The sequence below is a fragment of the Somniosus microcephalus genome, chromosome 4, assembly GCF_052327205.1.
Source record: "Somniosus microcephalus isolate GS21.2 chromosome 4, FLI_Smic_1.0, whole genome shotgun sequence".
Classification (NCBI taxonomy): domain Eukaryota; kingdom Metazoa; phylum Chordata; class Chondrichthyes; order Squaliformes; family Somniosidae; genus Somniosus; species Somniosus microcephalus.
The window spans coordinates 228,971,464-228,999,171 of record NC_140990.1 but is presented as its reverse complement, the minus strand read 5'-3'; the positions used below and the strand labels follow the sequence as shown (position 1 = coordinate 228,999,171).

The following is a 27,708-nucleotide window of genomic DNA, read 5'->3' as shown; positions in this document are numbered from 1 at the left end:
TGTGCTGCTCCTGTGTAGCTGCAGGATCCCCTGTTATTTCCACTCTGAGGCCATTTGCACAGGCCTGCTCCATAGCCGAGTCTAGCAGAAGCAATGTGGCCAGGAAAATGTGGCCTGCAGCTGCTGGAGGGGATTGGGTGACTTGAGACCTTGTGGTTACTGATCTCCTTCGGTAGCCAGAAGGTCCTAATTCAATCTCAGCATCCTGGGGGGGGGGGTGTTGGGAAGGGGTCTATGAATGATACTTAATGCCTACCATTTATTATTCAGCTTACCCCAGGACCTCTGTGGGCCCTCCGGTTCAGTGAAGCTTTGTCAGCAGGCAACAGTGTCATCTTTTCTGGGCACCCAGCAAACATTCCCAATGGGAAATAAGGCAGGCAGCTGGGAATGCCTTGTTTTCATGATATGGACAGGCTTGTGCTTACTTTACGTTAAATTAATATATGCATTTTGCTGTAATACACATGTTGAAATAAAATACATTTTCAACAAATAGGGATGGACAGATTTGGGATTTATAAAGACCAACTTATATTATAGCAAAATTGTAGCTGGATTGCTGATCATTAATTTAGATTGTGATATGCCATATATCTGGAATATGACTAAAGAAAATTAATTTTCAATTATTTTAATAACATGCTAAATTATTTCTTCCAGGGTGAACGAGGGGAATCTGGTTCCAAAGGTCCTAGTGGATTTCCTGGGCCTCCTGTGAGTATACACTTAGCAAAGGCTCTGTGGAATATTTTAATCATGGGGCCTGTATGTGGAATATTAATAATTTTTATAATGACTTACTGCCAGGCAGAAAATAGCATTTAGATTACTTTGGGATAAGTTATAATCAGTGGCAAATGAACTTCAATATAAATAAATGTGAGGTGGTACATTTTGGTGGGAAGAATAAGGAGGCCATATACTCCTTGGGAAAATAAGGCCGCAATTTTTCCTATCAATGCGGCTTGGGGGGCGGGGCAGCTGCCTTGCGGGTTCCAGTCCCGCCCCCAATGACATCAGATGCACAGACGCGATTTTGCGTCAATTGGCCTTGTTAAGCCCACCTTGCGGGCTTGCCGGCCAATTAAAAGGAAGCCGGTGTCAGATGATGTCAGTTGATGACGTGTCATTTGCCGGTTTTCTTAAAGGGGCAACACACAATTTTTTTTTTGACAGCTGATTTTTCAGTATTTGACAGCACTGAAGTGCTGCAAACACTGACAATCACTGTACAAAGGTGAGCCCTTGCCACAGGCTCTCCAGTGACTCCCTCCTTAGACGAAAACAGATGGCAGCTGCAGGTGAGGTTACAGAAGTGATCTGTCACTGGTGAGAGAGGTTCTCCCAATGAGGTGGGACTACACACACAATCCAAAACATCACCTACAGAAAAGAGTAAATGCATTAAACATGATTTTCCCAACATTTTCTTACCTCTGAAAGTCACCAGTGTACCATCACACCACTTCTGCAACTGTCATCAATGCAGAAACATTACAGTAGACCCACAGCACGCCACACTTACCTGGCGTGGTGTCCGGACGTCAGGAAGCCCGCAGTAGACCTGTCAAAATTGCAAAAAGCCTCTTAACTGCCTGTTAACAACCTGTTAACAAGCAGTTAAGTGCCTATAATCCTCTTCCCACCACTAGGTGTCGGGTCCATGCACAAATCAGGGACCCGATGAAGGGATAATTACTAGTCCTCGCCCCTTTAGGGCTACCCCGGATCAGGTGTATTACTCAGACGTTCACTTTCAACTAAAGTTGAGGTAGCCGAATCCTAAAGATGCTTAATTGGGTCCAAAGGTCTGGACTATCTCTCCCTAAAGGAAAGGAACAACCTGAAAATGTTACCGTCCTCCAGATAGTACTTTTAATAAGTTTAGCTGGACTGTAACGTTCCGGATATTATGAGGGTCTGGAAAACTCCCCCAGAATTCTGCAACTCCTCACCAGAGTGTACAGAAATTGAGTTTGCGAGTTTGATACAGAAGTCTTATGTGAGACAATTCTAAAAATATATAGATTTATTAAAGAACCGACATGTAATTTACAGTTGGTGAGTCAATCGCAACATTAACAGTTCCAAAAAGAGAAAGCTTACAATTCTATTACCAGAGAACCTTACTCTCAAATCTTAGCTTCGCTACTGTTTTACAGTTCTTAGTTTTCTACAGGATATCCACCAAAATCAAATACCTTTGATCCCTGAGGTACAAAGAGTTGGAAACTTACAGAGCCACCTCTGAAGCTCAGAATCGCTTTTCCCCTTTAAAGCGAGTCTACCATCCCATTTGAGAGTTCAATATTTATACCCTTTTCCAGTGATATTTCCTTTAAGGTTTTCTGCTGATGTAAGCTAATTATCTCTGGTCATTTTTCTGCTGACCCCTGCAATTCTTACAGTCACCTCAGCTGATAGCATTACAGAATTATGTCTCTTTAGGTGTTCTAAGTTTACCATAAAAAACGGTGTAACAGCAGGTGTGTTTTACTTGATGTAATTTTTACGAAGGCAGATGTTTCTTACTTTTATGTGCTTCTTTACGAAGTGTAAATTAGAACACCTTGTACAGGATGAACCATTGTTTCACTCCAAAAGGTTCAGACTACCGGAGCCTTTAACCTTCTGTTTCAATAAGGTTATTGATTCCGTGTCAACAACTATCTTATCTCTATAGCCAGAATGCTTTCACAGCTTTTTCATAGTTAGTTTTCTAGATTTCCAGACCCAGTTTGTCATGTTTTATTAAGGCCAAAATTCTTTCATAGAATGGTGTATTTTTCTGAATAGGTTTTATGGCTTATTCCTTCACACCGACACCTGGGAAGATTGTTTGGAGGGGGCTTGACAGCGGGTTTCCGACCCACTGTCAATCTTTGCGATTTTGCCGGATGACCCACCTCCAAACCCGCCCCCTGAGCGCTGGCAAAAATCCAGCCTAAATGTCTAAATGGGGTAGAGGAACAGATGGATCTGGGGGTACAGATATACAGATCACAAAAAGTAGCGACGCAGGTTAATAAGGCCTTAAAAAAGTGAACAAAGCAGTGGGGTTCATTTCTAGGGGGATAGAATTGAAAAGCAGAGAAGATATGTTAAACTTGTATCAAACCTTGGTTAGATCACACTTGGAGTTCTGTGAACACTTCTGGTCTCCATATTATAAAAGCATATAGAGGCACTGGAGAAGGTGCAAAAAAAGATTTACTGGAGTGATACCAGAACTGTGATGTTATACCTATCAGGAAAATTTGAACCAGCTGGGGCTCTTTTCTGTAGAAAATTGAAGGCTGAGGGATGACCTGATAGAGGTCTTTAAGATTATAAAAGGGTTTGATAGGGTAGATGTAGAAAAGATGCTTCCACTTGCGGGCAAGACCAGAACTCGGGGCCATAAATTTAAGATAGCCACTAATAAATCCAATAGGGAATTCAGGAGAAACTTCTATACCAGAGAGTGGATAGAATGTGGAACTCGCTACCTCTAGGAGAAGTTGAGGCGAATAGCAGAGATGTATTTAAGGGAAAGCTAGACAAGCCCCACATGCGGGAGAAAGGAATATAAGGATATGTTGATGGGGTTAGATGGAGAAGGGTAGGAGGAGGCTCGTGTGGAGCATAAACACTGGCACGGACCTGTTGGGTGGAATGACCTGTTTCTGTGCTGTAAATACTTTGTAGTTGATATTCTGATATAGGTTTAACACAGCTTTAAGGGACTCAATTGTGAGGCTGCTTGTGCGTAGCCTTGCAAGCATGAGTGCAGGGTGTAGGATTGGGATTACAATCTTGCAGTGGCATCTCTAACCTGCAGCTGCACCTTGCGCTATTCCATGCCAGCAGTGCGACCTCAAAGGGGGGAAATTATAACCTAAAAAAATGGATGGGTTGGGAGCATGGGAATAGTTAAATTGTTAAAAATCAGAATCCCGACATGAACCCGCCTCCAACTCGCCCACTTCCAGTTTTAACGGAGGCGGGATGGGAGGTGGGGTGGTTGTGGACAGCCAACCTGCTGCCAGGAGGCGGGATGTCAATTTAAATATTATAATGAGGCTGGAAGCCTCTGCTTTAACGTCCATTTTATCTTTTACTCTAGCTGGTCGGGTTTTACACACTTCGTAAAACATGGCATTTACAGCAAGGTGAAGACTGCTGCATCCAGGAGGCAAGTGCCCTTATACATACCTCCTGGATCCAGGGTCCCTGCCTAACCCACCCCCGTGATCGGAGACCCCCCTCACGAGGCCTCTGATCTCCCCCACCACCAACACAACGAGGCCTCCGATCAACCCTCTCCCCCCAGATCTCCAATTCCTCCATGAGGCCTTCCAACCCCCCAACCCCGCTCCTCGGCCTTAAATATGCCCCTCCCGGCCCCAATATACTGCAAACCCCCCCTTGCTCCTCCAGCCAACCTGCGGCACATCGCTCTGCGATCCTTGACAGACCCACCCCCCCTTGTTCCTTCTGTTGCCAACCAGCCCGTGATGTTCCTCGCAATGGCCCCAATGATCCTCGCACCCCCCCGCACCGACCATGCTCCCCGCACTGCACCCCCCACCCACACCCAGCCAATGATCATTGCACTCTGCCCCCAATGATCCTCGCACCCGGCCCCCAATCTTCTGCCAGCTGACACCCGATGTTCCTCGCATTCCCCCTGATCCTTAGCAACCACTGCTCCTCCGGCTGACCCCGGCACCCTTGTGATCCCTCCCTCCCTCATCTGTGCAGCCTAGTGCCACAGGCCTACCCGCCTGCAGCCAGCCGGCCTCAATCTGGCTGGCTGCGGGTGGGAAACTGAGGCCTCGCATGTAAATCAGGCCCTGCCATTAAAGTCAGCAGGGCCTGCAGGAAACCCATTCTCCCGGGTTTCCCAACCACCTCAGAGCACCCCCCGCCCCCAACCCGCCTTCCCAATTAAAATCCAGCCCTGTTCTGACACTAATGTTTAATGCTGATGATTGCAAAACAACAAGCAGTCAATTATTTGGGATGGAGAGTCTTGCCGTTTGGGCAACTTCCCATTACTCCTTCTGAATTCCCACTGCAAAAAGCAAATGTTATTGGCAGCCCTGCAGTTCCTATGACCCAAAGCTTAACATTACGCAGGAAGTGTGTGGTACAGAATGCCACAGGTGAGCAATCTACCTGTTTTGCCACTGAGTTATATACTGGATTATTATGGGATGACACTTACTCTTAATTTCTCCGAATTGGTGGGAAAACACCTCATTGACTAACAATATAAAGCTATAGAAGTTTACAGCACAGAAGGAGGCCATTCTGTATTGTAATTGTTTATGGCTCTATATGTCTATATTGGTCTTTGCTAGAGCAATCCAAAATTGATCCCACTGCCCTGCTTTCTTTCCATAGTCTAGTATCTTTCTTTGCTTCAAATGTTTATCTAATTTCCCCTTCAAAGACACAAAGGTCTCGACCTCAAACACTGGAGGGTCTTCAATTTGGTAGAAGTGTCAGTAGGAGAGCATTTTGGTGACAGTGACCATAATTTGGTGACATTTAAGGTAGTCATGGAAAAGGACAAAGATGGACCGGAAATAAAGGTTCTAACTTGGGGGAAGGCCGATTTTAATATAATAAGGCAGGATCTGGCCAAAATGGACTGGGATCAGCTACTTGTAGGAAAATCCACATCAGAGCAATGGGAGCCTTTCAGAAAGGAAATAGAGAGAGTACAACACCAACATGTTCCCGTAAAGGTCAAGGGTGGGACCAACAAGTCCAGGGAACCCTGGATGTCGAGGGGTATACAAGAATGGATTAGGAAAAAAAGGGAGGCTTTTGGCAGATACAAAGGACTAAAAACAGTGGAAGCCCTAGAGGAGTATAGGAAGTGCAGGGGGGTACTTAAAAAAGAAATTAGGAGAGCGAAGAGGGGGCATGAAAAAACACTGGTGGGCAATACAAAGGAAAATCCCAAGGTGTTTTATAAGCATATTAAGGGCAAGAGGATAACCAGGGAAAGAGTAGGGCCCATTAGGGACCAAAGTGGCAATCTGTGTGTAGAGCCGGAAGATGTAGGTGAGGTTTTAAATTAATATTTTGCATCTGTGTAGTACCATTGTTCAAGAAGGGTAGTAGGGATAAATCAGGGAATTACAGGCTAGCGAGCCTAACATCAGTGGTAGGGAAATTATTGGAAAAAATTCTGAGGGACAGAATTAGTCTCCACTTGGAGAGGCAGGGATTAATCAGGGATAGTCAGCATGGCTTTGTCAGGGGGAGATCATGTCTGACCAATTTGACTGCATTTTTTGAGGGGGTGACTAGGTGTGTGGATGAGGGTAGTGCAGTTGATGTAGTCTACATGGACTTCAGTAAGGCTTTTGACAAAGTCCCACATGGGAGACTGTTCAAGAAGGTAAGAGCCCATGGGATCCAAGGCAATTTGGCACATTGGATCCAAAATTGGCTTAGTGGCAGTAGGCAGAGGGTGATGGTCGAAGGTTGTTTTTATGACTGGAAGCCTGTGTCCAGCGGTGTACCACAGGGATCGGTGCTGGGTCCTTTGCTGTTTGTAGTGTGCATTAATGATTTAGATATGAATGTGTGTAGGGGGTGGCGCGTGCCCAGTCAGCTCTACCCCTGACTGTCTCTGAGTGGTTTGAATCGCTCCCACACCCCTGGGTTCTAGACACCGGACTTAGGTACAGGTGGCGATACCGAATTAGAGTAGACAATTGGTTTGGTACAAGAAAATCATAATTTTATTAAAGGCACAATAAGATTACAACACTGGAAATTACTAGAATAATTACAGGCATATAAAAGTACACTTAGTTGGGAATGGGGAACACATGGCACAACAAGGGAACAATCACATTAATAATCCCCCTACCCTTGTCCCACCCCCAATACCTAACTAGATCGAGCTAAGAGGGGCCAGGGATTTATGCTCACCAATGGGGTTTCCTTGACAGTTCGAAACCTGTCGATTAAGCCAGTTGCAGTTTTGGGGTTTGCTCTTTGTGTCCTTTGGGGCCTGCCGTCCCCACGTGGTCTCAGTCTTGGGAACTGAGAAGGTCCCTCAGTTGGGTTGATTGGGCTGATGCGGTAAGGGCGCGGTTATGGATTTGTCCGGTAAGTCCCCTTTTCTTTTGGCAGAAATAGGGATAGTAAAGTCTTTTTTTGGATACCTTAGGTTGTAGAGTGGAAACCTCGGGTTTTGTTCGTCTTGTGGTAGTTTGGTCTTCGAGTTTCGTTGCGGCTGGGCTCGGTTGGTGGCCTTCGGTGTCGGCTTGGTCGTGCAAGGCTGCGGTTGCGGCCTAGTTGTCCTCGGTTGAGCCTGCCCCGCTGTCTTGTTACCTCGATCTTGCTGTTTAGCTCCGTTCCTCGTCGTTCCCCGATGGCTGGCCCTCTTCTGCCGCGCGTTTGGCCCCCGGTGTTATGGTGGGCATCCTCTGTGTCAGTGTGGGACAAGAAGAGAAGGGAAGAGAGAGCTTGGCTACCGGTGGGCCTACAATTATACAGGTTCTTCATCCCTTATCTGCGTGCCAAATCAGGTCGAGTTCTTTGTTTAATTTTGGCGGGCTCATCTAAAGTGATTACAGTCATTCACCTTAACGGCTTTTGGGGTGGTTGTCTCCTTGCTTAATGGCATCAATATCCTGGCTGTTTGTCATTTATGAAGTTTCATCATCTTTTCCTGGCTTGGCAGCTACATTGAGCTGTTACCGATTATTTATGCAGAAAGTTAATGGCCTCAAGATTAGATCTATCCTGAGTTGATCTGTTTCAAGATGAAGAATGCATATTCTGTGTTTATCTAGCTGTCTGGCTTTAGAAATGACAAAGTCTTTCACAGGTCCATGCATGCCAGGTTTCTCTTCAAAGCTTTGAATGGGCCTGCTTTTGCAGGGCCTTGCTTTTTAAAATCCTGCAGGCTTCTGTCATGAGGTTTCAGAAGCCATTTTCTTTTGGGTACCCTTTTTAATAACTTGTCCAAAATCAGGGCACCTTTCTTAGCAACTTTTGGGGGAATGTGGGAATTTTGAGAACCCTACATGTAGGAGGTATGATCAGTAAGTTCGCAGATGACACGAAAATTGGTGGAGTGGTAAATAGCGAGGAGTGAAGCCTCAGGTTACAGGACGATGTAGATGGGATTGTTAGATGGGCAGAACAGTGGCAAATGGAATTTAACCCTGAAAAGTGTGAGGTGATGCATTTTGGGAGGACAAACAAGGCAAGGGAATACACAATGAATGGTAGGATCCTAGGAAGGACAAAGGATCAGAGGGACCATGGTGTGCATGTACATAGATCCCTGAAGGCAGCAGGACAGGTAGATAAGGTGGTTAAAAAGGCATATGGGATACTTGCCTTCATTAGCCGAGGCATAGAATATAAGAGCAGGGAGGTTATGATGGAGCTGTACAAAACGCTAGTTAGGCCACAACTGGAATACTGTGTGCAGTTCTGTTCGCCACACTATAGGAAGGATGTGATTGTATTGGAGAGGGTGCAGAGGAGATTCACCAGGATGTTACCTGGGCTGGAGCGCTTCAGCTATGAAGAGAGACTGGACAGGCTGGGGTTGTTTTCCTTAGAGCAGAGAAGGCTGAGGGGGGACCTGATTGAGGTGTACAAAATTATGAGGGGCATAGATAGGGTAGATAGAAAGGAACTTTTCTCCTTAGTAGAGGGATCAATAACCAGGGGGCATAGTTTCAAGGTAAGGGGCAGGAGGTTTAGAGGGGATTTGAGGAAAAACTTTTTCACCCAGAGGATGGTTGGAATCTGGAACTCACTGCCTGAAAGGGTGGTAGAGGCAGGAACCCTCACAGCATTCAAGAAGCATTTAGATGAGCATTTGAAATGCCATAGCATACAAGGCTACGGACCAAGTGCTGGAAAATGGGATTAGAATAGACAAGGCTTGATCGCCGGCATGGACACGATGGGTCGAAGGGCCTCTTTCTGTGCTGTATAACTCTATCTTTGTGGCAAAGCTTCAACAAATATGTAAAGAAATTTCTCCTTCCTTTCCCTTCACTATCTTCCTGCAAATTATAACTTGATGATCCTTTCAATCAGAGGAAACAGTCTTTCCCTATTCACTCTATCAAAACACTACACCATTTTAAAAACCTTCATTAAATCTCCTCTTTTCTTTCTCTCTCCAATAGTCCAGGTATCTATAGCCTCTCCTCATAACTACAGTTTTCCATCCATGGCATCAGCCTGGTGAATATACACTGAATATTCTCCATGGCTTTAATGGCCTTGCTATAATGGAGCATGCAAAACTGCACACAGTACTCTAACTGTGGCCTAACCAATGTTTTTCTGTAAATCCATCATTACTTCTTTGCTCTTTACTCTTGTACTCTATGTCCCTATTTATAGATGTAAATTTTTACAGAAGCAAGGCTAATCATCAAATGAGACAATAATATGTTACTTAATAGTCACTGGTGGATTAAACTATTTCTAAATCCAAAATAATGAATCACTTTGCAGTTCTAAGTTGCTCTCTAGAGTTCTTTAAATTAAACTATACGCCATAAATGGGCTCTAAGCAATATTGAATAGCGGCTTACTGGTGAGCCATGGAAATAATTAATGACTTGCATGAACCAAACCAATCACCTGCAGCTGTTGTATTTATTGGCCTTGAATGTAGAACTGTGGACTAAAATCAAAATAACAATAAAATGAGGGAAGAATTTTGCATTCCATGGTAATGATTATTAAAGCCTATTCAATCTATCAAAACTCTACATAATTTACAAACCAATATTGACTTAATGCATTACCTGTCCCTTTATGGTCTCCCCTTATCTGATTAATTATCAGAGGGAATATGGCCTGCTTTCTCTCAGACAACAAGGCAGGATCTTTAGTTTATTTCAGACAAATCTCCAAGCAGGTTATGTATATAGAACAGAATGTATTTAATAACAACTGATATCAAGGACACAAGTCAACAACCGCAAAAGCACTTTGTCTTCTCTCACTCTCTTTCTCTCTCTCTCTCTTTCTCTCTCGCTCTCTCTCTCTCTCTCTCTCCCCAACACAATCGTTTGGGTTTTCCTATATATATCCAATTTCTACCTTCCTTTTCCCAGGGGTGGGAGGAGGCACAACTTTAAATTTGCACAATCTAGCCCCTAAAGAGTGTTAGTGTATATATGTATATATAATAATTCATATGAAAAGATGTAAACTGTAGAAATTGCATTAGGGCATTTTTAAAGCTGAAGATGGCTGCAGGATATTGTGCCCTGAAATCAGTCCTTTTCATGCTCATTTTATGCCTGTAAAACAGGCGCAACGAGGACCAATTTCTACCCCGTAATATGTAGAATTTCTCCAATATGAAACCAGATGGCTCTTAGCTGTGTTGCAAGAGGAACCCAATTAACTGAAATCAGTCTGAATATTCAGCATTTTAAATGGAGTCAACACATGTGCTATAAGTCACACTGGCAGACTTTAGTCCATATGATTCAATGCAACAAATGTCTTTGTATTGCCTTACCTTGGTGCATTACCTTAGTCTGCATACAGTAATATAGATGTAAGTGCAATATCTAGAATATCTGTTGCAATGGGCACAAGCCAGGGCACCCTCTAATTAAATATATTAATAGTAGAAGCCAAGGGTCTTCAGCACAAAGAAGGCCAGTTTGCTCCATCATGCCTGTGCTTCCACAATGGTTTCTGGTTGACAGTTCCATATTCTAGCATCCCCTTTAATTCTGTATTCTGTTCAAGCTTAACAGAGAAATTTGAGCTTGGAAGTTCCCGCTAGCAGAAGTCTCTTCACTGGAGGATTTGTGCAAGGGGAGGCGGGTAAATTGTGAATCTGTTGCCCTGTGCTTTGAGCAAATTTCCTGACCTGGTTGACTGCCAATGATATACACTCTTGCACAGATTAGAGCCCTTTAAATTCCTGTTGGCGGTGTTTGAGGCGCAATCCATCCCTTGGGTAGCCCACTGTACAAGTGGGAGGTCTCAGAGATTGGACAATTGATTCAAATCATGACTATCTGAAGGAAAGCCCATGTGAGCGCAATCAGTGGTACCGTCCACACCACTTACACCATCCATGCTTAGCACAGGCAGCCACCTATAGCGAGCAATTGGCGCTAACCATTTTCCATTACCATAGGAAAATAAAGAAAGACTTGCATTTCTGTAGCGCCTTTCACAACCTCAGAACATCCCAAAGCACTTTACAGCCAATTAATTAATTTTGTAGTGTAGTCACTGTTGTAATGTAGAAAACATGGCAGCTAATATGCACACAGCAAGCTCCCACAAACAGCAATGTCATAATGACCAGATAATCAGTTTTTGTGATGTGGATTGAGGGATAGATATTGGCCAGGGTGTCAGGGAGAACTCCCTTGCTCGTCTTTGAAATATTTCCATGGGATATTTTACGTTCACCGGCCTCGGTTTAACATCTCATCCGAAAGACGGGGTCAATTGCAAAGGTGCCACTTTTAATGTATTAAGCTCACTGACTATTATGGGCAGTTCAATAAGTATGTACCCTGTCCTAAAGCATTTTAAAAGGCAAAATCAGGTCTGCAAGCAGTTTCAATCAGCTGCTTGCACCTCGTTAAGGTGCGATTACTTTCGTGATGAGATTCTGGATGGAACTGTTAGCAATTAGGAAAGGCAGTTGCTAAGTAGAGATGTCCTGTTCTTACAAAAATATGTTAGTTACTTTGATTTTTAATTTTACCATCAAACGCGTATAGCAGGCAAATCGCATTGACACCTATGCGCCCACTATAAGCGGTGGGGACTGCAATACTCACGTATTGTTTCTCTCAGTTTGCACGCAGTCAGGAAATTCTATCCTGTGGACACAGGATTTTCTCAAACAGATGGACGACTTTAACCCTACTCGCTCAGCAGAAACCTGCTGGGTGGGCAGTTAAAATCGCCCTGGCTCTTACCTGTCCGAAAGCTGCCATGATCGCAACATCTGCAATTTTAACCTGCTCTCCTGAGCAGGCAGCAAGGACAGGCACCTGGAGCCAACAGGGTCCTGCTTTACATGTGCATGTTGCAGCCCGATGACATCATGGAGACCGGACTGTAATTTTAACTTTGGCTTGATCGGGGAATCCACCTGGAGTTAAAATCGGGGCCTTGTGCTATTACCTGGTGGGCTTACAAAAATATTATGAAAAGTGCTTTCAATCTGCTTCTATTGTACAACACACTTACGCTTTTCTGAAAATTTATCACACTTATTACTTTTATCTGGATCTAAGAAGGTGCTGAATCCTATATAGAGCAAATCTTCAGGATTTTAAATGCTCTGACAAGCAAAATTACTTCTTCTGGGCCTTGTAACCTCTTGATATGATGTGTTTATTTTATTCACTTTTCATTCTTGATACTCTTTTTAGTTTGTTGATGTACTTGCAGCAATCTTGTGCAGCAATAGCATTGTAACCATGTTAAGGAACATTTTTAAGTAGCACCCACCCATTTTACATCCATTGAATGGGCACTAGGACCCTGAAAATCGGGTTGTGTTCTCGCCAACCCTTTCATGCTGCAAGTGAGCCCAACACCATTTTGGGTTATACCTCCTCTTAGAGCACCCGCCTGAAGTCTGTGGACGCCTATTTAATATATGCAAATGAGAGTCCTGTGCTTGTTTAAAGATCCAAATGCCATTTTCAACAGCTTGATTAATGCAAAATTGGGCCACAGGCTGACTTCTTCGGGCACACGTTGGGATTGTGTTGCACATTTTGTACAGGAAAACGGTGCGAGTTGAATTTCTCCCCCTCAGAATTTAAAGTAGAAAACTGTGTTGTTAATTTCAGTTCTGTGCAAGACTAACCTAATATTTTAACTAACTAGGGTCTTGATGGGCAGACTGGTCCTAAAGGCTCAGATGGCAGCACTGGTCCAAAAGGTAATTCTGGTCCTTCAGGTTCTCCAGGTCCAATTGGTTCTCCTGGTCGACTGGTAAGCAAATATTCCAGACTGAATAATTATTAACTAAATATTTGTAACACTGATCATTATATATGATCATGTATGTTTTGTTTTCAAAGAAAATGGATTACAACTTTCGGTGATATCAATTCATTTTTTGAATTATCATAGGGCCTTCCTGGAAACATAGGTACAAAAGGTGATCGGGGGTCACCAGGTCCTCCTGTGAGTATTGACTTTATTACTGAACATTACTCTGACTGACTTGTGCTATTCATGTTTACTACAAACTACTTTAGTTAAGCATATGCACTACTTGTGCATCAAGTTGAATAATGATCCATTTATATAGTTACTTAATCTGTAAGAATACAGTTCCATTCCATACCTAGTTCTCAGCATTGCATATATGAAATGTTTACCTAAATGGTTCAATTTAAGATTTTGTTCAATTTACTTTAGCTGCTAGTCATTTTTATTAATGCCCCCTCCCCCAGCACTAAAAGAATTAGGCTAGATCATTCATAAATATTTATCATATTTAGAGTCGTGTTCTTCAAAGTATGTATCTCTCTCAAAGAACTGTTGAGGCGAGGTCAAATTAAAATGTAAAAATTGAGACTGATAGATTTTTGTTAGGCAATGGTATTAAGGTATATGGAATCAAGGTGGGTAAATGGAGTTAAGATACAGATCAGCCATGATTTAATTGAATGGTGGAACAAGCTCGAGGGGCTGAATGGCCTACTCTGCTCCTATGTTGCTAATCACACAACTGCAGTAAATATAGACACCTTGATAACAGACAGCATCTGGGTGTAGGGAGTCAGACATTATGTAATCCATTGAGCATAATCATGATCGATGCAGTCGCACAATTAAATAAATAGTGGAAGCTCTTCGTGGATCATTTGAAGTAATATGGTTCAGATAATGTTAGGACTATAAACATAACTATGAATCCACTACAAGTTCCGTTTCTTTCCACAATTAGAATTGAATGTTCACAAATGGTTTCATTTTATATGTCTTTAAGAATACTCCAACTTACCAACTGCAAATCCTTGTAAAGGGGTTACATCTTCCAGCATTGAGAAGTAAGAACAAATGGCTTTCTGTTGAATTATTACTGTGCAGAAACCACAGTCTTTAGTAGAAAGAAGCTTGCACCCAAGCTCTTTTATTTCAGCAGTCCCTCCCAGCCCTCTACCACTGAGAAGGACAGGAGCAGCAACATTATGGGAGCACTATCATCTGAAAGTTCCCCTCCAAGTCACATACCATCCAGACATGGACATATATCTCCATTATCACTGGGCCAGAATTCTGCAATTCCCTATCTACTGCCATTGTGTGAGTGCCAGCATGACAAGGGCTGCAGCAGTTCAAAAAGAGTGCTCACCAACACCTCCTCAGGATTACTAGGATGAGCAATAAATACAACCTTATGAGCATTGCCCTCAAGAACATTTTTTTAAATGTTTGGGTTCCCATTAGGTTTTTGTGGGAAAAAGTTTGTTTCCAATTGATGGACTTCTTTAATTGTAAGGATGAAAAGGAATTAAATTCCTTTCCAGGTGGTTAAGAAGGCAAATGGTATGTTGGCCTTCATAGCGAGAGGATTCGAGTACAGGAGCAAGGATGTCTTGCTGCAGTTGTACAGGGCCTTGGTGAGACCACACCTTGAGTATTGTGTGCAGTTTTGGTCACCTTATCTGAGGAAGGATGTTCTTGCCATGGAGAGAGTGCAGCGAAGATTCACCAGACTGATACCTGGGATGGCAGGAATGACGTATGAGGAGAGATTGGGTCGATTAGGCTTATATTCGCTGGAGTTTAGAAGCATGAGAGGGGATCTCATTGAAACTTATAAAATTCTAACAGGACTAGACAGACTAGATACAGGAAGGATGTTCCCGATGGCAGGGAGTCCAGAACCAGGGGTCACAGTCTAAGGATAAGGGGTAAGCCATTTAGGACTGAGATGAGGAGGAATTCTTTAGCCAGGGAGTGGTGAACCTGTGGAATTCTCTACCACACAAGGCAGCTGAGGCCAATTCATGAAATATATTCAAGAAGGAGTTAGATATATTTCTTAAGGCTAAAGGGATCAAGGGATATGGGGAGAAAGCAGGGACAGGGTACTGAATTTGGATGATCAGCCATGATCTCATTAAATGGCGGAACAGGCTCGAGGGGCCGAATGGCCTACTCCTGCTCCGATCTTCTAAATCACCAGCACACCTTTTTGTTATTAATTACTTTAACTTTTTATCTAACATCAGAATAATTTATGAACCAGGTAATGATCATTTATCTAAGTACCAGAGTTAAGAGTTCATCTGATTTCTGGGGAGTAATTGAAAACAGATATAAAGAAGCAAATAATTGATTAATTTTAGGCTGCCAAGAAATTTACAATTCTCTGAAGGATGTGGATTGCTACTTTGTAAATAGATTAATGAGTCTTTGGCCTAGAAACCCATTGCGTTATTGCTCATCAGAGATGGAGAGAAGTTTGCCATGAATTGTCAGATTTAAAATAATTCAAGACATAGCAATTTTACTCCTAAAACTAAATATTAATCGAAATGGAGAGTACTCTTGCTTCCTGGAAGTATGTTGAAGGAATTGAGTCCCTGGGGTATTTAATGTGGGCTTGCTCCCTTCTTGACCACTCTAGCCCCATTTGGAATATGTTCTAAAAATACAGTCCAAGACTAAGTATTTTTGGTGACCCCATTTGACTCTTTAGGTGCTTGTGTACCAAATAGCTACCCAATGAAAAAATGGAAACCGCAAGCTGCAATGATTGGATATTGCGTTCATCACAATGTCCCTTGTAAGGAGAACTGTTGTCAAGTAAAGGAAGTTATCACAATTCAATAGTATCGAGGGTCTTGGAAATGGCCATAACCTCACAAATTTGTTGAGATTATCAAATTTGCTTGTTGCTCAATCAGAATAGCCCCTTAGAATTAATTTATCCCACAAAGCTTATCAATTTTATCTTGCATTTTTGAAAGATATAATGTATTCTTCAAAGATCCCTCATCTGGTAGATTTGTCTATTCTTATAGGTCTTTTCTCTTGGTTTTAAAGTAATTATATTACTATAGCAGTTATTTATAGATCAAGGGCAGTGGAATTTGGTGCCAAGTGGAACATACACTCTAATGTTACCCATGACATTATAGTGAATAATGCATCTGTACATAATCTCAAAGCACAATCTGCTTCTAGTTCTATATTATCTTTTAATAATGTATTCCAAATAAAATTTCATTTTCAATTTCTTCATAAATGTAAGATAATGTTTAGGAAACGTAAGCAGTACTTTAGATGAGCAGCTCTGAGAATTGCATAATTGAGATTGATTTCTTCTTAAGGGTGGTTCTGGTTTGCCTGGTGCTCCTGGCACAGTTGGTGCAGCTGGACCAGTGGTAAGTAACATTTATAGTCACAGATATGTCATTGTTAAGGAGTTCTCTTGTTACATTGTTCTAATTTTTATACATTTCTTGAAATGCTTCACGTTTCTCTGACCATGCCTATAATAATTTTTATCCTAATCAATTACTATTGAATACCTTTTAGATGGTCCACAATTCTGAACATATTCCAAGATATGTTTAAAAATAAACCTGGAAAATAAGCAATTAGGCTTTGATTGTGTATGAGACACACCATACTTTTTTTTCTTACAGTTTTTCAGAGGTGAGATATGGCCCAGTAGACAACATGCAAAGTGCTGAAGCACCCTTCAGGCCTCTAATAATTCACATTATAAATAAATAAAAACATTTAAATTTAAAACAACACAAAACTAAAATGAAAAAATTACATTCATGGTAAAAACAAAATATCACATGAAGAACTGTATAACAATTTATTTGAAAAGGGAAATATTGATAGTTCACTGTGACCTTTAACTGAGTTTTATTAGGATTTCCCAACATGTAAGAAATTGTATTATTTTAATTATTCTTATTTGTATCACTGGTCAACGAGTGGACAAACCTGTGTTTAACAAACAGCACCTATAAAGATTTTATAAGTGTTGCAGATCACACAAGTCCAGACATAAAGAATTATGGGTGACCGCTTTGCGGAACACCTCCATTTAGTCCGTAAGGATGACCCCGAGCTTCCGGTCGCCTGTCATTTTAATTCACCGCCCCATTCCCACTCAGACCTCACTGTACTCGGGCTCTTGCATTGTTCCATGGAAGCTCAGCGTAAGCTCGAGGAACAGCACCTCATCTTCCGATTAGGCACGTTACAGCCTTCCGGACTCAATATCGAGTTCAACAATTTCAGATCATAACCTCGGCCCCCATTACATTTTTACTTATTTTTTATCCACACCTTTGTTTTGGCCCTTTCCCCACCCCTTTTTTTTCTCTCCCACATGGCAGCTGTCTCCCATTCTGCCAGCGCATTTCACAACTAATCTAGAGCCGTCTTTTGTCTCCACTTGTCCTATCACCATCTCGTCTCGTTTTGAATACCTCTTAATGTCTCTTCACTTCTCTTTTGTTCTCTCCCAGCCCTGGCCTCTTAATCTATTTCATTTCCTGTGCTTTTCCAGTGTTGACAAAGGGTTTGCTCCGAAACCTTGACTCTATTTTCTCCCCACGGAGGTTGCCTGGCCTGCTGAGTTTTCCAGCATTTTCTGTTGTTATTTCGGATTTCCAGCATCTGCAGTATTTTGCTATCGTCATAAAGAATTATGGAACTGAGAAGAAAGTCTTTAACTATTCATCAGCAGTTGTGCTTAATTGGTCAACATATTCCAAACACATTCCAAAATGATGAATCCATGGAATAAATAGAGCATCAATGATGCACTCTCTAAATTTAGCTCTCAGCCCTGCAAAAACTTTATAGTTTTATTTCAATACAGACTATTCACTTTAGGAAAGAGGTGAGAGCTCAAGTCACACAACCAGGAGCACTGATAAAAGCTCTACATTTGTAATAATAATTATTAGACGGTAATGAGATAATGACGTATTAAAGAAATAAACTTGCAGTTGTGCCCAAAGCAGAATACTGCAATGGGAACTGGAATATAGAATTTATTTCATTCACGAAGACCTCAATAATCATTCATAATTGAATTGCTGAGTTATTATCAGTTCTTCCTAAATATTGAATATTCAGTATTGCACAGATTTGCATTGAATATTATTAGAGCGCACCACAAGCATGTTAATACAAACTATTATAAGACTGTTTCAGTTGAATACCACTGCTCTATTTTTTAGTTCCTCTTAGGCCCTTCTCTCCCTCTCCTTCCTGTAAGCTGGTGATGCCACCTTACATTTCTCTGTACTCAAGGACTTTGCATCCCCAGATTCTTAACCCAAACCATCACTGCTCCTCTGTTTTCCTTCTGCTCTGCCACCATCCAAGGCTTGAAACTCCCCTTAACAAGCCTATGGCTACCCTGTGTACCTCACTCAGCATTCTGCAATGTGACCATCGAGGCACCAGTCGCTACTTCTTGTGAGCAGTAACCCCACCTCCCCCATCTTCCTCGCTCACTGACGGTCCTTTTTAGTGAACCTGCTATGGACTAGCCTCACCTACCTCCTTCCTGTTCCATTCATTCCACCCTCCCTGGGCGTTACCAATGGATCAACAATTAATGTCCCACTTTGTATTTCTCTCCAGAAAGTCCACTTATTCATAAACAAGGTCCTTGCCATTCATGACCTTATTCAGGATGATCGTATTTGCATCCTGGCTTTGACTGAAACTTGGCTCAAAGGTGGCAACACCTTGCTCCTTACTGAATCTCTCCATATTGCTATACTTTCCACCGCCTGCCCTGCCCAAACCACCACAGTGGTGATATGGCCCTTATCACTAAGTTGGCATCTTACCCTATTCCTCTTGTAGGTCTGTACCTTTTGCGAACCTCAAGCTCTCCCGCCTTTTAAAATGCTGGTTATCGAGAAAGAAAGACAGATTTACATTTTATATAGCGCCTTTCACAACCACCAGATGTCTCAAAGCGCTTCACCCCACCATTGGCAGCCATGTCTTTAGCGTCCTGGGCCCTATGCTAAGGAATGTCCTCCTTAAACCCCTCTACCTCACCACCTCCTTTAAGACCCCCTTTAAAACCGACCTCTTTGACCAAGCTTTTCACCCCTCCTGATATCTCATATTTGGCTCGGTAACCATTTTTTTCCCCTTTACTTTTCTGTGAAATGCCTTGGGACATTTTTCTGTGTTAAAAATGTAATATGAATGCAAATTGTTGCGCTAAGTAGCAGTTACTTTATGATTTAATAGCATATTACTTTTATTTTAACTTTTCCTGATATCCTAAGTAAGATTTCCTGTCCTGTTTATTTCAACACCATGAAAAGTTAGTTTTTAGTAAGTATAATCCTAACTTGTGTATCTACATTTATACCATAATATAACCAAAATGCATTGAGGAAAAGTGAGTCACTGTCAGAGTGACTTAGTAATTAATAGCTCATAAGATCTTTGCTACTCATATCTATCTGAGAAAGGATATACATGCCTTAGAGGCAGTGCACATAGGTTCAATAGATTGATTCCTGGGATGAGAGGGTTGTCCTATGAAGAGAGATTGAGTAGATTGGGCCTATAGTCTCTGGAGTTTAGGAGAATGAGAGGTAATCTCATTGAAACATGTAAGATTCTGAGGAGGATTGACAGGATAGATGCTGAGATTATTTCCCCTGGCAGGAGAGTCTAGAACTAGGGGGCATAGTCTCAGGATAAGGGGTCGGCCTTTTAAGACTGAGATGAGGAGGAATTTCTTCACTCAGAGGATTGAGAATCTTTGGAATTCTCTACCCCAGAGGGCTGTGAATGCTGAGTCTTTGAGTATATTCAAGGCTGAGATAGATAGAATTTTGGACTCTAGGGGAATCAAGGGATATGGGGATTGGGCGGGAAAGTGGAATTGAGGTAGAGGATCAGCTCCTAATTCTTATGAAATAAACTGATTATTCGACTGCTTTCTAATATATTCTATAACTAGCTGGGGGGGGCCCGGCGTTGCCTATGCTTTTTTGTAGAACGGCAGTTTACAGGGCCGCGCGGTTGACGGCCGGCTGCTGCCGCTCCCCAGCTCTGTGTCAGGCCCAGCCCGACCCAAGTGAGCCCAACACACCTCCCGCTCCGTCGGGCCGGGAGCGGGATACTGTGCCGGAGCTGCAATGTGGGGGTTTGTTGTGCTGGTGCTGTCGCTGTTGGCATTTTAAAAATGGCGGCGACGTTTCGGGAGGCTGCAGAATTAGGCCCGCCCACACACAGAATGAAATGCCCCCCGTGATGCACCGATTGGTCAACCATCAGGTCACTGAACTGTAGGATTGGTCAACCATCACGTCACTCAACGCTAATGAGCGGTAGGATTGGTGAACCGCTAATGAGCGGATTTTTGAAGGTTTTTTGTATACTGTCTGAACAATTTTTGTCTGACCAAAAAGTAAATATTCCTATGACACTCCCCTGATCATCAGCTTTCTTTTGATATAACAGATGTGTAGGTACGCTCTATAACTTTTGAGTGTATAGCGGACAGACGGACAGACACCACTATCCTTTTATATATATAGATAGACTAGCTGGAGTGCCCGGCGGTGCTGAGGGTTTTTTGAGGGCATGTTGTTGTTGTTGGAAGAGAGAGAGTGAGAGACTGGGGGGAAGAGAGAGAGCGAGAGACTGGGGGGAAGAGAGAGAGCGAGAGACGGGGGGAAGAGAGAGAGCGAGAGACTGGGGGGAAGAGAGAGAGCGAGAGACTGGGGGGAAGAGAGAGAGCGAGAGACTGGGGGGAAGAGAGAGAGCGAGAAACTGGGGGGAAGAGAGAGAGTGAGAGACTGGGGGGAAGAGAGAGAGCGAGAGACTGGGGGGAAGAGAGAGAGCGAGAAACTGGGGGAAGAGAGAGAGCGAGAGACTGGGGGGAAGGGAGAGAGCGAGAGACTGGGGGGAAGAGAGAGAGCGAGAGACTGGGGGGAAGAGAGAGAGAACGAGAGACTGGGGGGAAGAGAGAGAGCGAGAGACTGGGGGGAAGAGAGAGCGAGAGACTGGGGGAAGAGAGAGAGTGAGAGACGGGGGGAAGAGAGAGAGCGAGAGACTGGGGGGAGAGAGAGAGAACAAGAGTCTGGGAGAAGAGAGAGAGCGACTGGGGGGAAGAGAGAGAGCGAGAGATGGGGGAGAAGAGTGAGAGAGAGACTGGGGGGAGAAGAGAGAGACAGAGAGACTGGGGGGAGAGAGTGAGAGTGAGAGACTGGGGGGAGACAGAGAGAGAGAGACTGGGGGAGAGAGAGAGAGACTGGGGGGAGAGAGAGAGAGAGAGAGACTGGGGGGAGAAGAGAGAGAGAGAGACTGGGGGAGAAGAGAGAGAGAGAGAGACTGGGGGGGAGAGAGAGGGGGGGAGAGAGAGAGGGGGAGAGAGAGAGGGGGGAGAGAGAGAGAGGGGGAGAGAGAGAGAGGGGTGAGAGAGGGGCAGAGAGGGAGGGGGCAGAGAGGGAGGGGCAGAGAGAGAGGGGGAGGGAGGGGGCAGAGAGAGAGGGGGAGGGAGGGGGCAGACAGAGAGGGGGAGGGAGGGGGCAGACAGAGGGGGAGGGAGGGGCACACAGAGAGGGGGAGGGAGGGGGATGACAGAGAGGAGGAGGGAGGGGGCAGAGAGAGAGGGGGAAGGAGAGAGGGGGAGGGAGAGAGGGGGAGGGAGGGGGAGAGAGAGAGTGTGAGGCAGGGGGGAGAGAGAGTGGGAGAGGGAGAGAGGAGGAAGGAGAGGGGAGGGGGGGAGGGAGGGGGGAGAGGGAGAGTGAGGGGGGAGAGGGGAGGGGGAGGGGGGAGAGAGGGGAGGGGGGGGAGGGGGGAGAGGGAGGGGGGGCGTGGGGGGGGAGAGGGGGAGGGGGAGGAGAGAGAGACAGAGGGAAGGAGAGAGAGTGGGTGAGTGGCCCGCGGCCGCAAATGGAGCCAAGCCCCGGGAACGGGCGTGAGCCGGCTTGAGTCTGTGAGGGCCGGCTCGGTTGCCGGGGTAACCCTTCCCCCCCCTTCACGCCCTCCCGAGCTCCGCCCTCCCGAGCCCCGGCCCGCTTCAAGACCGCCAATTGCGACTGGAGCCAAGCCCCGGGAACGGGCATCAGCCGGCTTGAGGCTGTGAGGGCCAGGCCCGGTTGCCGGGTTTAACCCTTCCCCCCCCTTCCCACCCTCCCGAGCCGGCTTGAAGACCGCCAATTGCAGCTGGGCCTGCGCTACCGCGCTCTGTGTCTCAGGCTTGAGACGCCGCCTGGGACTGGATGGAGGGAGCGAGTGAGTCGGAGCACGGCCCAGTTACACCCTGAATGCGCATGTGCAGCACGCACACAGCATGCTGGTAGTTGTAGTCATTCTTTGTCACGTTGGTCTGAGGCTTCCCTGGTTACTGTTGCTAGGCGACGTGAGGAGAAGGAGCCAAAATGTTTTTTTTTAAAAAGATAAAACCCGAGAGAAATAAGGAGCTATGAACAGAGAGTTTATTTATATTTTTAGGAAAAAATGAAGTAAAATTTTTAAAAGTCGGTAATTAAAGCGGGGAAAAATCACATTAAACGTTCTCCCCCCCGTCTGCTCTCCGAACGAAAACCGCGACGTCTTTGTCGGAAAGTGCTCCCTGGGTTTAAATTTTTTTTTTTTTAAGTTGATTTCCAATGCAAGTGTGGAGGAAATGGCCGAAATGTTTGTATTTTCCTTTAAAAAGATAAAACCCCGATGGGAAAAAGAAATGAAGAGTTTGGAATCAAGATGGCTGACACTCACCTCAGTTTCAGAATGATTAGGCCCGCCCCACACATTGGGTCAACCGTCAGGTCACTGAACTGTAGGATTGGTCAATCATCACGTCACTCAACCCTAGGACGGCCCGCCCGCACATGCAATGAACCCGCCCCCGTGATGCAGCGATTGGTCAACCGTCGGGTCGCTCGACTGTACGATTGGTCAACCTTCCCGTCACTCAATGCTAATGAGCAGATAATGAGCAGAATTTTGAACGTTTTTTGATACCGTCAGCACAATTTTTGTCTCACCGAAAAGTAAATACACTTATGACCGTTCCGGAATCGTAAGCTTTCTTTGATGTAACACACATGTAGGTACGCTCTATAACTTCTGAGTGTATAGAGGACAGACAGAGAGACAGAAGAGCAATTATATATATACTAGCTAAAGTGCCCGGCGGTGCCGAGGCTTTTTCGAGGGCATGTTGTTGTTGGAAGAGAGAGAGAGAGAGCGACTGGGGGGGAAGAGAGAGAGCGACTGGGGGGGTAGAGAGAGAGCGACTGGGGGGAAGAGAGAGAGCGACTGGGGTGAAGAGAGAGAGCGGGTGGGGGGAAGAGAGTGGTTGGGGGAAGAGAGCGGGGGGAAGGGAGGGCGGGGGGGGAAGGGGGGAAAGGGAGGGGGGGAAAGGGAAGGGGGGGAAGAGGGAGGGGGAGGAGGGGGAAGGGAGGGGGGAAAGGGAGGGGGTGGGGAAGGAGGTGGGGGAAGGGAGGGGGGATGGAGGGGGGGAAGGGGTGGAGGGGGAGGGGGGGGGGAGGGGGGGGAAGGGGGGGGAGGAGGGGGGTTGAGGGGAGGGGAGGGCGGGGGGGCAGAGGGTGAAGGGGAGGGCGGGGGGGAGAGGGGAAGGGAGGCGGGGAAGGGGAGGGGCGGGGGGTGGGCGAAGGGAGGGCGGGGGGGAGTGTAGGGGGGGGGAGGTGGGGGGGAAAGGGAAGGGGGGGAGGGAAGGGGGTGCAAGGGGGAAGGGAAGGGGGGAGAAGAGGGGGAGGGGGGGAAGGGGAGGGGGGCAAGGGGTGGAGAGGGAGGGGAGGGAGGGCGGCGGCCCCCCCCCCCGAGGGGTCGCGGCCCCCCCCGTGGGTCGCACCCCCCCCCTCCCGAGGGTCGCGCCCCCACCCATCCCCGAGGTGAAGACCGCCGATTGCGGCTGTGCGAGACGGCCGGGCGGGCCCGGTTGCCCAGGGTAACGCTTGACGCTCAGCAAGCCCCGCCCCCCCGGCTGAGCCAGGAGAGAGACGCCGCGTCTCAGCTCCTGCTGCGCGCGGCACCCTAGTGGCGCTGGGCTGAGGCTCGGCCCTCCAGCCTTCGAGTGGGGGCCGGGGAGGTGCCCTAGCTCGGGCGTGGGTGCGAAGGGAGAAGCCGAGGCTTCGAGGCCTACCTGAAAAAACGGGGAAAGGTAGGAAAATTAATGAGATTAGATAAGTTAATTCATTTCTAAATCATTTTTTTTTAAAAACAAATATGTGTTTTTAAAAGCAACGTTTTTTTTTAAAGACGCAGAAAGCGGGAAAAAGAAAGGAAAAGTTTGAATCAAGATGGCGGCGACTCACCTCGGTTCAGAACGATAAGGCCCGGCCACACCACGCACCGATTGGCCCGGCGGCTACACGCCCAGCAACCCGGCGTACGATTGGGTCGAGCTCGAGGTCATTCTGGTCGCTAATGAGCGGATAATGAGATGCTAATGAGCGGAATGTTAAGGTTTTTCGGATACCGCGGGCGCAATTTTAAGCCCGGCCAAAACGTAAATACGCTTAAAACCGTCTCGGAAGCGTAAGCTTCTTTGGAGGGTAACGCGCGGCGTAGGTACGCCCTGTAACTTTCGAGCGCAATACCCACAGACGCACACTGCGATGACAGACAGACAGAATGACAGACAGATCTACCAATTTATATAAATAGATAGATAGAAATATAATAGTGTGTTTTGGCTTAAACTTCAAGTGTTTTGCTGAATAAATTCCTCCCTCTACTCCCTCTTCACCGACGACTGTGTGGCTGTTCATGGTTCCATACACCATCATCAAGTTTTGCGGATGATACCACGGTAGTAGGGCCAGATCACCAACAACGATGAGTTCAGCCTACAGGGAGGAGGTCCAGCATCTCGTGAAGTGGTGCGCCGATAACAACCTGGCCCTTAACATCAAGAAAACCAAAAAAAATCATTGTGGACTTCAGGAAGTCTAAAGGCGGAAGTCACACCCCCATCCACATCAATGGGGCTGTGGTGGAAAAGGGTGGACAGCTTTAAGTTCCTCAGAGTCCACATCACGGAAGACTCTCCTGGTCCCTCAATACCTCCTTCTCTGGCGAAGAAGGCCCAGCAGTGCCTATATTTCCTAAGGAGGCTGAAGGGATGTAACCCTGTCACCCCTGATCCTCTCTAACTTTTACCGCTGCACAATAGAGAGCATCCTGACGAACTGTATCACAGTATGGTATGGCAGCTGTAGCTACTATGACCGGAAAGCCCTGCAGCTGGTAGTCAAAAACTGCCCAACACATTACCGGCACCCGGCTACCGAACATAGAGCACATATACAGAAACGCTGTTTACGGAGGTCACGGTCCATCATCAAAGACCCTACCCACCCCAGCCACAGTCTGTTCCCGCCCCTCCCTGCCATCTTGGAGATGCTACAGATGCAGTCGCACCTGTACGACCAGATTTAGGAACAGCTTCTTTCCCAGGGCTGTCATCCTACTGAACTCCACAAATAAACTCTAAAGCCTGCACACCTGCCAATGCACTTTATTATGGTTATGTTTATGTTAAGTATTACAAGCCAAATGTATGTTGAATGTTAAATGGTCTTAATCTAAATGTACACCTCTCGGGAGCCGCAAGCCTACATTTCATTGTACTGCACCTGTGCACTAACAATGACAATAAAGTTGATTATGATTATGATTATGAGTTACTATTATGTAGGCTAATATTTATGCTCCAGAAACAAAATTCCACCAATAAAAATCCCTGGAAGTCGTTTCCATCCATCGAGAGCTTTGGAAAATAGAGTGGAATCGGGATCCTCTGACTTTCCACCCCTATTAAAATGAACAGAAATTTCTTATATGTTGATCTCAGGCCCAGCAGACCTACGTCGCCTGAGAGCAGGCGTGGATTCTGCCTTGGGTCCTAATGGGGGGCTTCACAATACAATGGCAATGGCAATGGATCCTGGAGGTATCGACTGCTGTTGCCTTCAGGGCCACGCGCCATGAAGGAATCAGTAAAAAAAAAAATTGCCACCTTCTTATCTTCGGATCTAGTATCCTCTGGTTCCCTCCCTCTCGGGATGGCTGAGTGCCAAGGTTTAGTTACCCCTGTTGCGCTGCTCTGGAGGCGAGCACCTGCCCCTATTATTTAAATGCCTTGTCCTCAGGGATTTAAAATAGGGTAATTTCAGGGACAAAGCAGTGGGCTGAAGTTTCCCCCACTGCACTTTCCATGCTCTCCTCTTTTTAACAATTATTGGCATTTACATTATTCATTACTAATAAAAATTGCAATTGTAAACCATAGTTATAAGATGAAGTCTTGATCTGTAGGTGGTTTGAGCCTCTATTTGGCACACTTGAGTCTCCCTCCGATATTCAGCGTGAAAATCCATAAATTTAGTGTCACTTCATTTATTCTTCTTTGAGAACACATATGCTTTTTCTAATTTGATCATTTTAACAATGCTTCAAGACAGTATTGCTACTGTTTACAATTGTGCACGAATGCATGGTTTCTTGGTACATATTAGTTTGTTGTTATTTGCGATTGTATCAACAATGGTCCTGAATTTCCATGGGGTTCTCCCAATCGCCTGTCATAACCTCAGGCGGCAGATCAGCGGAACCCTCGTCAAAACAACGTCAACGATTGTTTTTCCTGGTGATTTCGCCAATCTCTCACTGGAGAACCCCAGAGAAAAATTCCAGGTGATTGTAAATAGTGTCCCTTTACACTTTCTATTAACTTTTATTTTTTTAAACAGGGTACAGCTGGTCCTGCTGGTCCTCCAGGCTCATCTGGTAAAAATGGTCCCCCCGGTCCCAGCTGGTAGCACTGGTCCACGTTGGTTTCTGGTGGCTTGCCCTGGTCTCCAAGGCGTATCTGGTGGCCCCGGTGAAAAAGGTCCACCTGGTGAATCCGGTCCCTCCGGTAAGTAAGACAGTTAGTTGGCATATAAAACAAAAGAATCTAATGCTAATATTCAGAAAATGGATGTAGATACTGGAGATCATTTTTGAAATACAACAAATAAAATGATTTGATGAGAATTATTACACAGAACAGCCATCATTTTGGAAGATTTAAGTTAAATCCCTCAGATTCTAAGCATAGTGAAATGAATTTACTGTGCCATTGCCAAATATCCCTGAGCAATATATTATGTAGTGTTACAATGAAAAATACTTTATGATGCACAATTCTTTAGCCTTGTTAATATCAGGAATGATCAGAAAACTAAGCAGATTAACTTTGTTAAAAGAGCATAGAACTAATGCTAGATACAGTATCTAATTTTCTTTAATGTGATTGGGTTTGATTGGATATTTCGTAATAAAGTTTTGACTCAACTATTGCACATCGGGAGGTAAAATGCCTAATTATTTTCTAAACCCCATTGTCCTTTAATAGGGTCACTTCTGGCACAACCAGGTCCTCAAGGTTTGCTAGGATCACGTGGCACTGTAGGCTTACCTGGTTCATTTCGGGCGACCAGGCCCTATAGGTCAAAGAGGTTCACCAGTAAGTATTCATTATTTTACCAGAGCTTTTAATTGTGTTTCATGTCCTTAATCCACATTTACTTGACACTAGCTACGGCTTCTGGATTCTAAATGAAAAGGAGATATTTCTCCTATATTCTAGCAAGCAATTTACCACATCATTCCTTCTGGAATCAGGACATGTGTTTTTACTACCTGAGCTGGAAAGAGAAATCA

At 45.1% G+C, this 27,708-nt stretch overlaps 1 protein-coding gene across 1 annotated transcript in view; it reads left to right on the top strand.

Annotated features, from left to right (window-relative positions):
• LOC147120255 (uncharacterized) overlaps positions 1-27,708 on the top strand; it is a 345,184-nt gene that overhangs the window by 191,906 nt on the left and 125,570 nt on the right. Inside the window, exons 35-38 of the mRNA XM_085985900.1 lie at positions 664-717; positions 12,877-12,984; positions 13,126-13,179; positions 16,344-16,397. Of these exons, the coding sequence (XP_085842026.1) occupies positions 664-717; positions 12,877-12,984; positions 13,126-13,179; positions 16,344-16,397 (270 nt within the window). The remainder of the gene's footprint in view (positions 1-663; positions 718-12,876; positions 12,985-13,125; positions 13,180-16,343; positions 16,398-27,708) is intronic.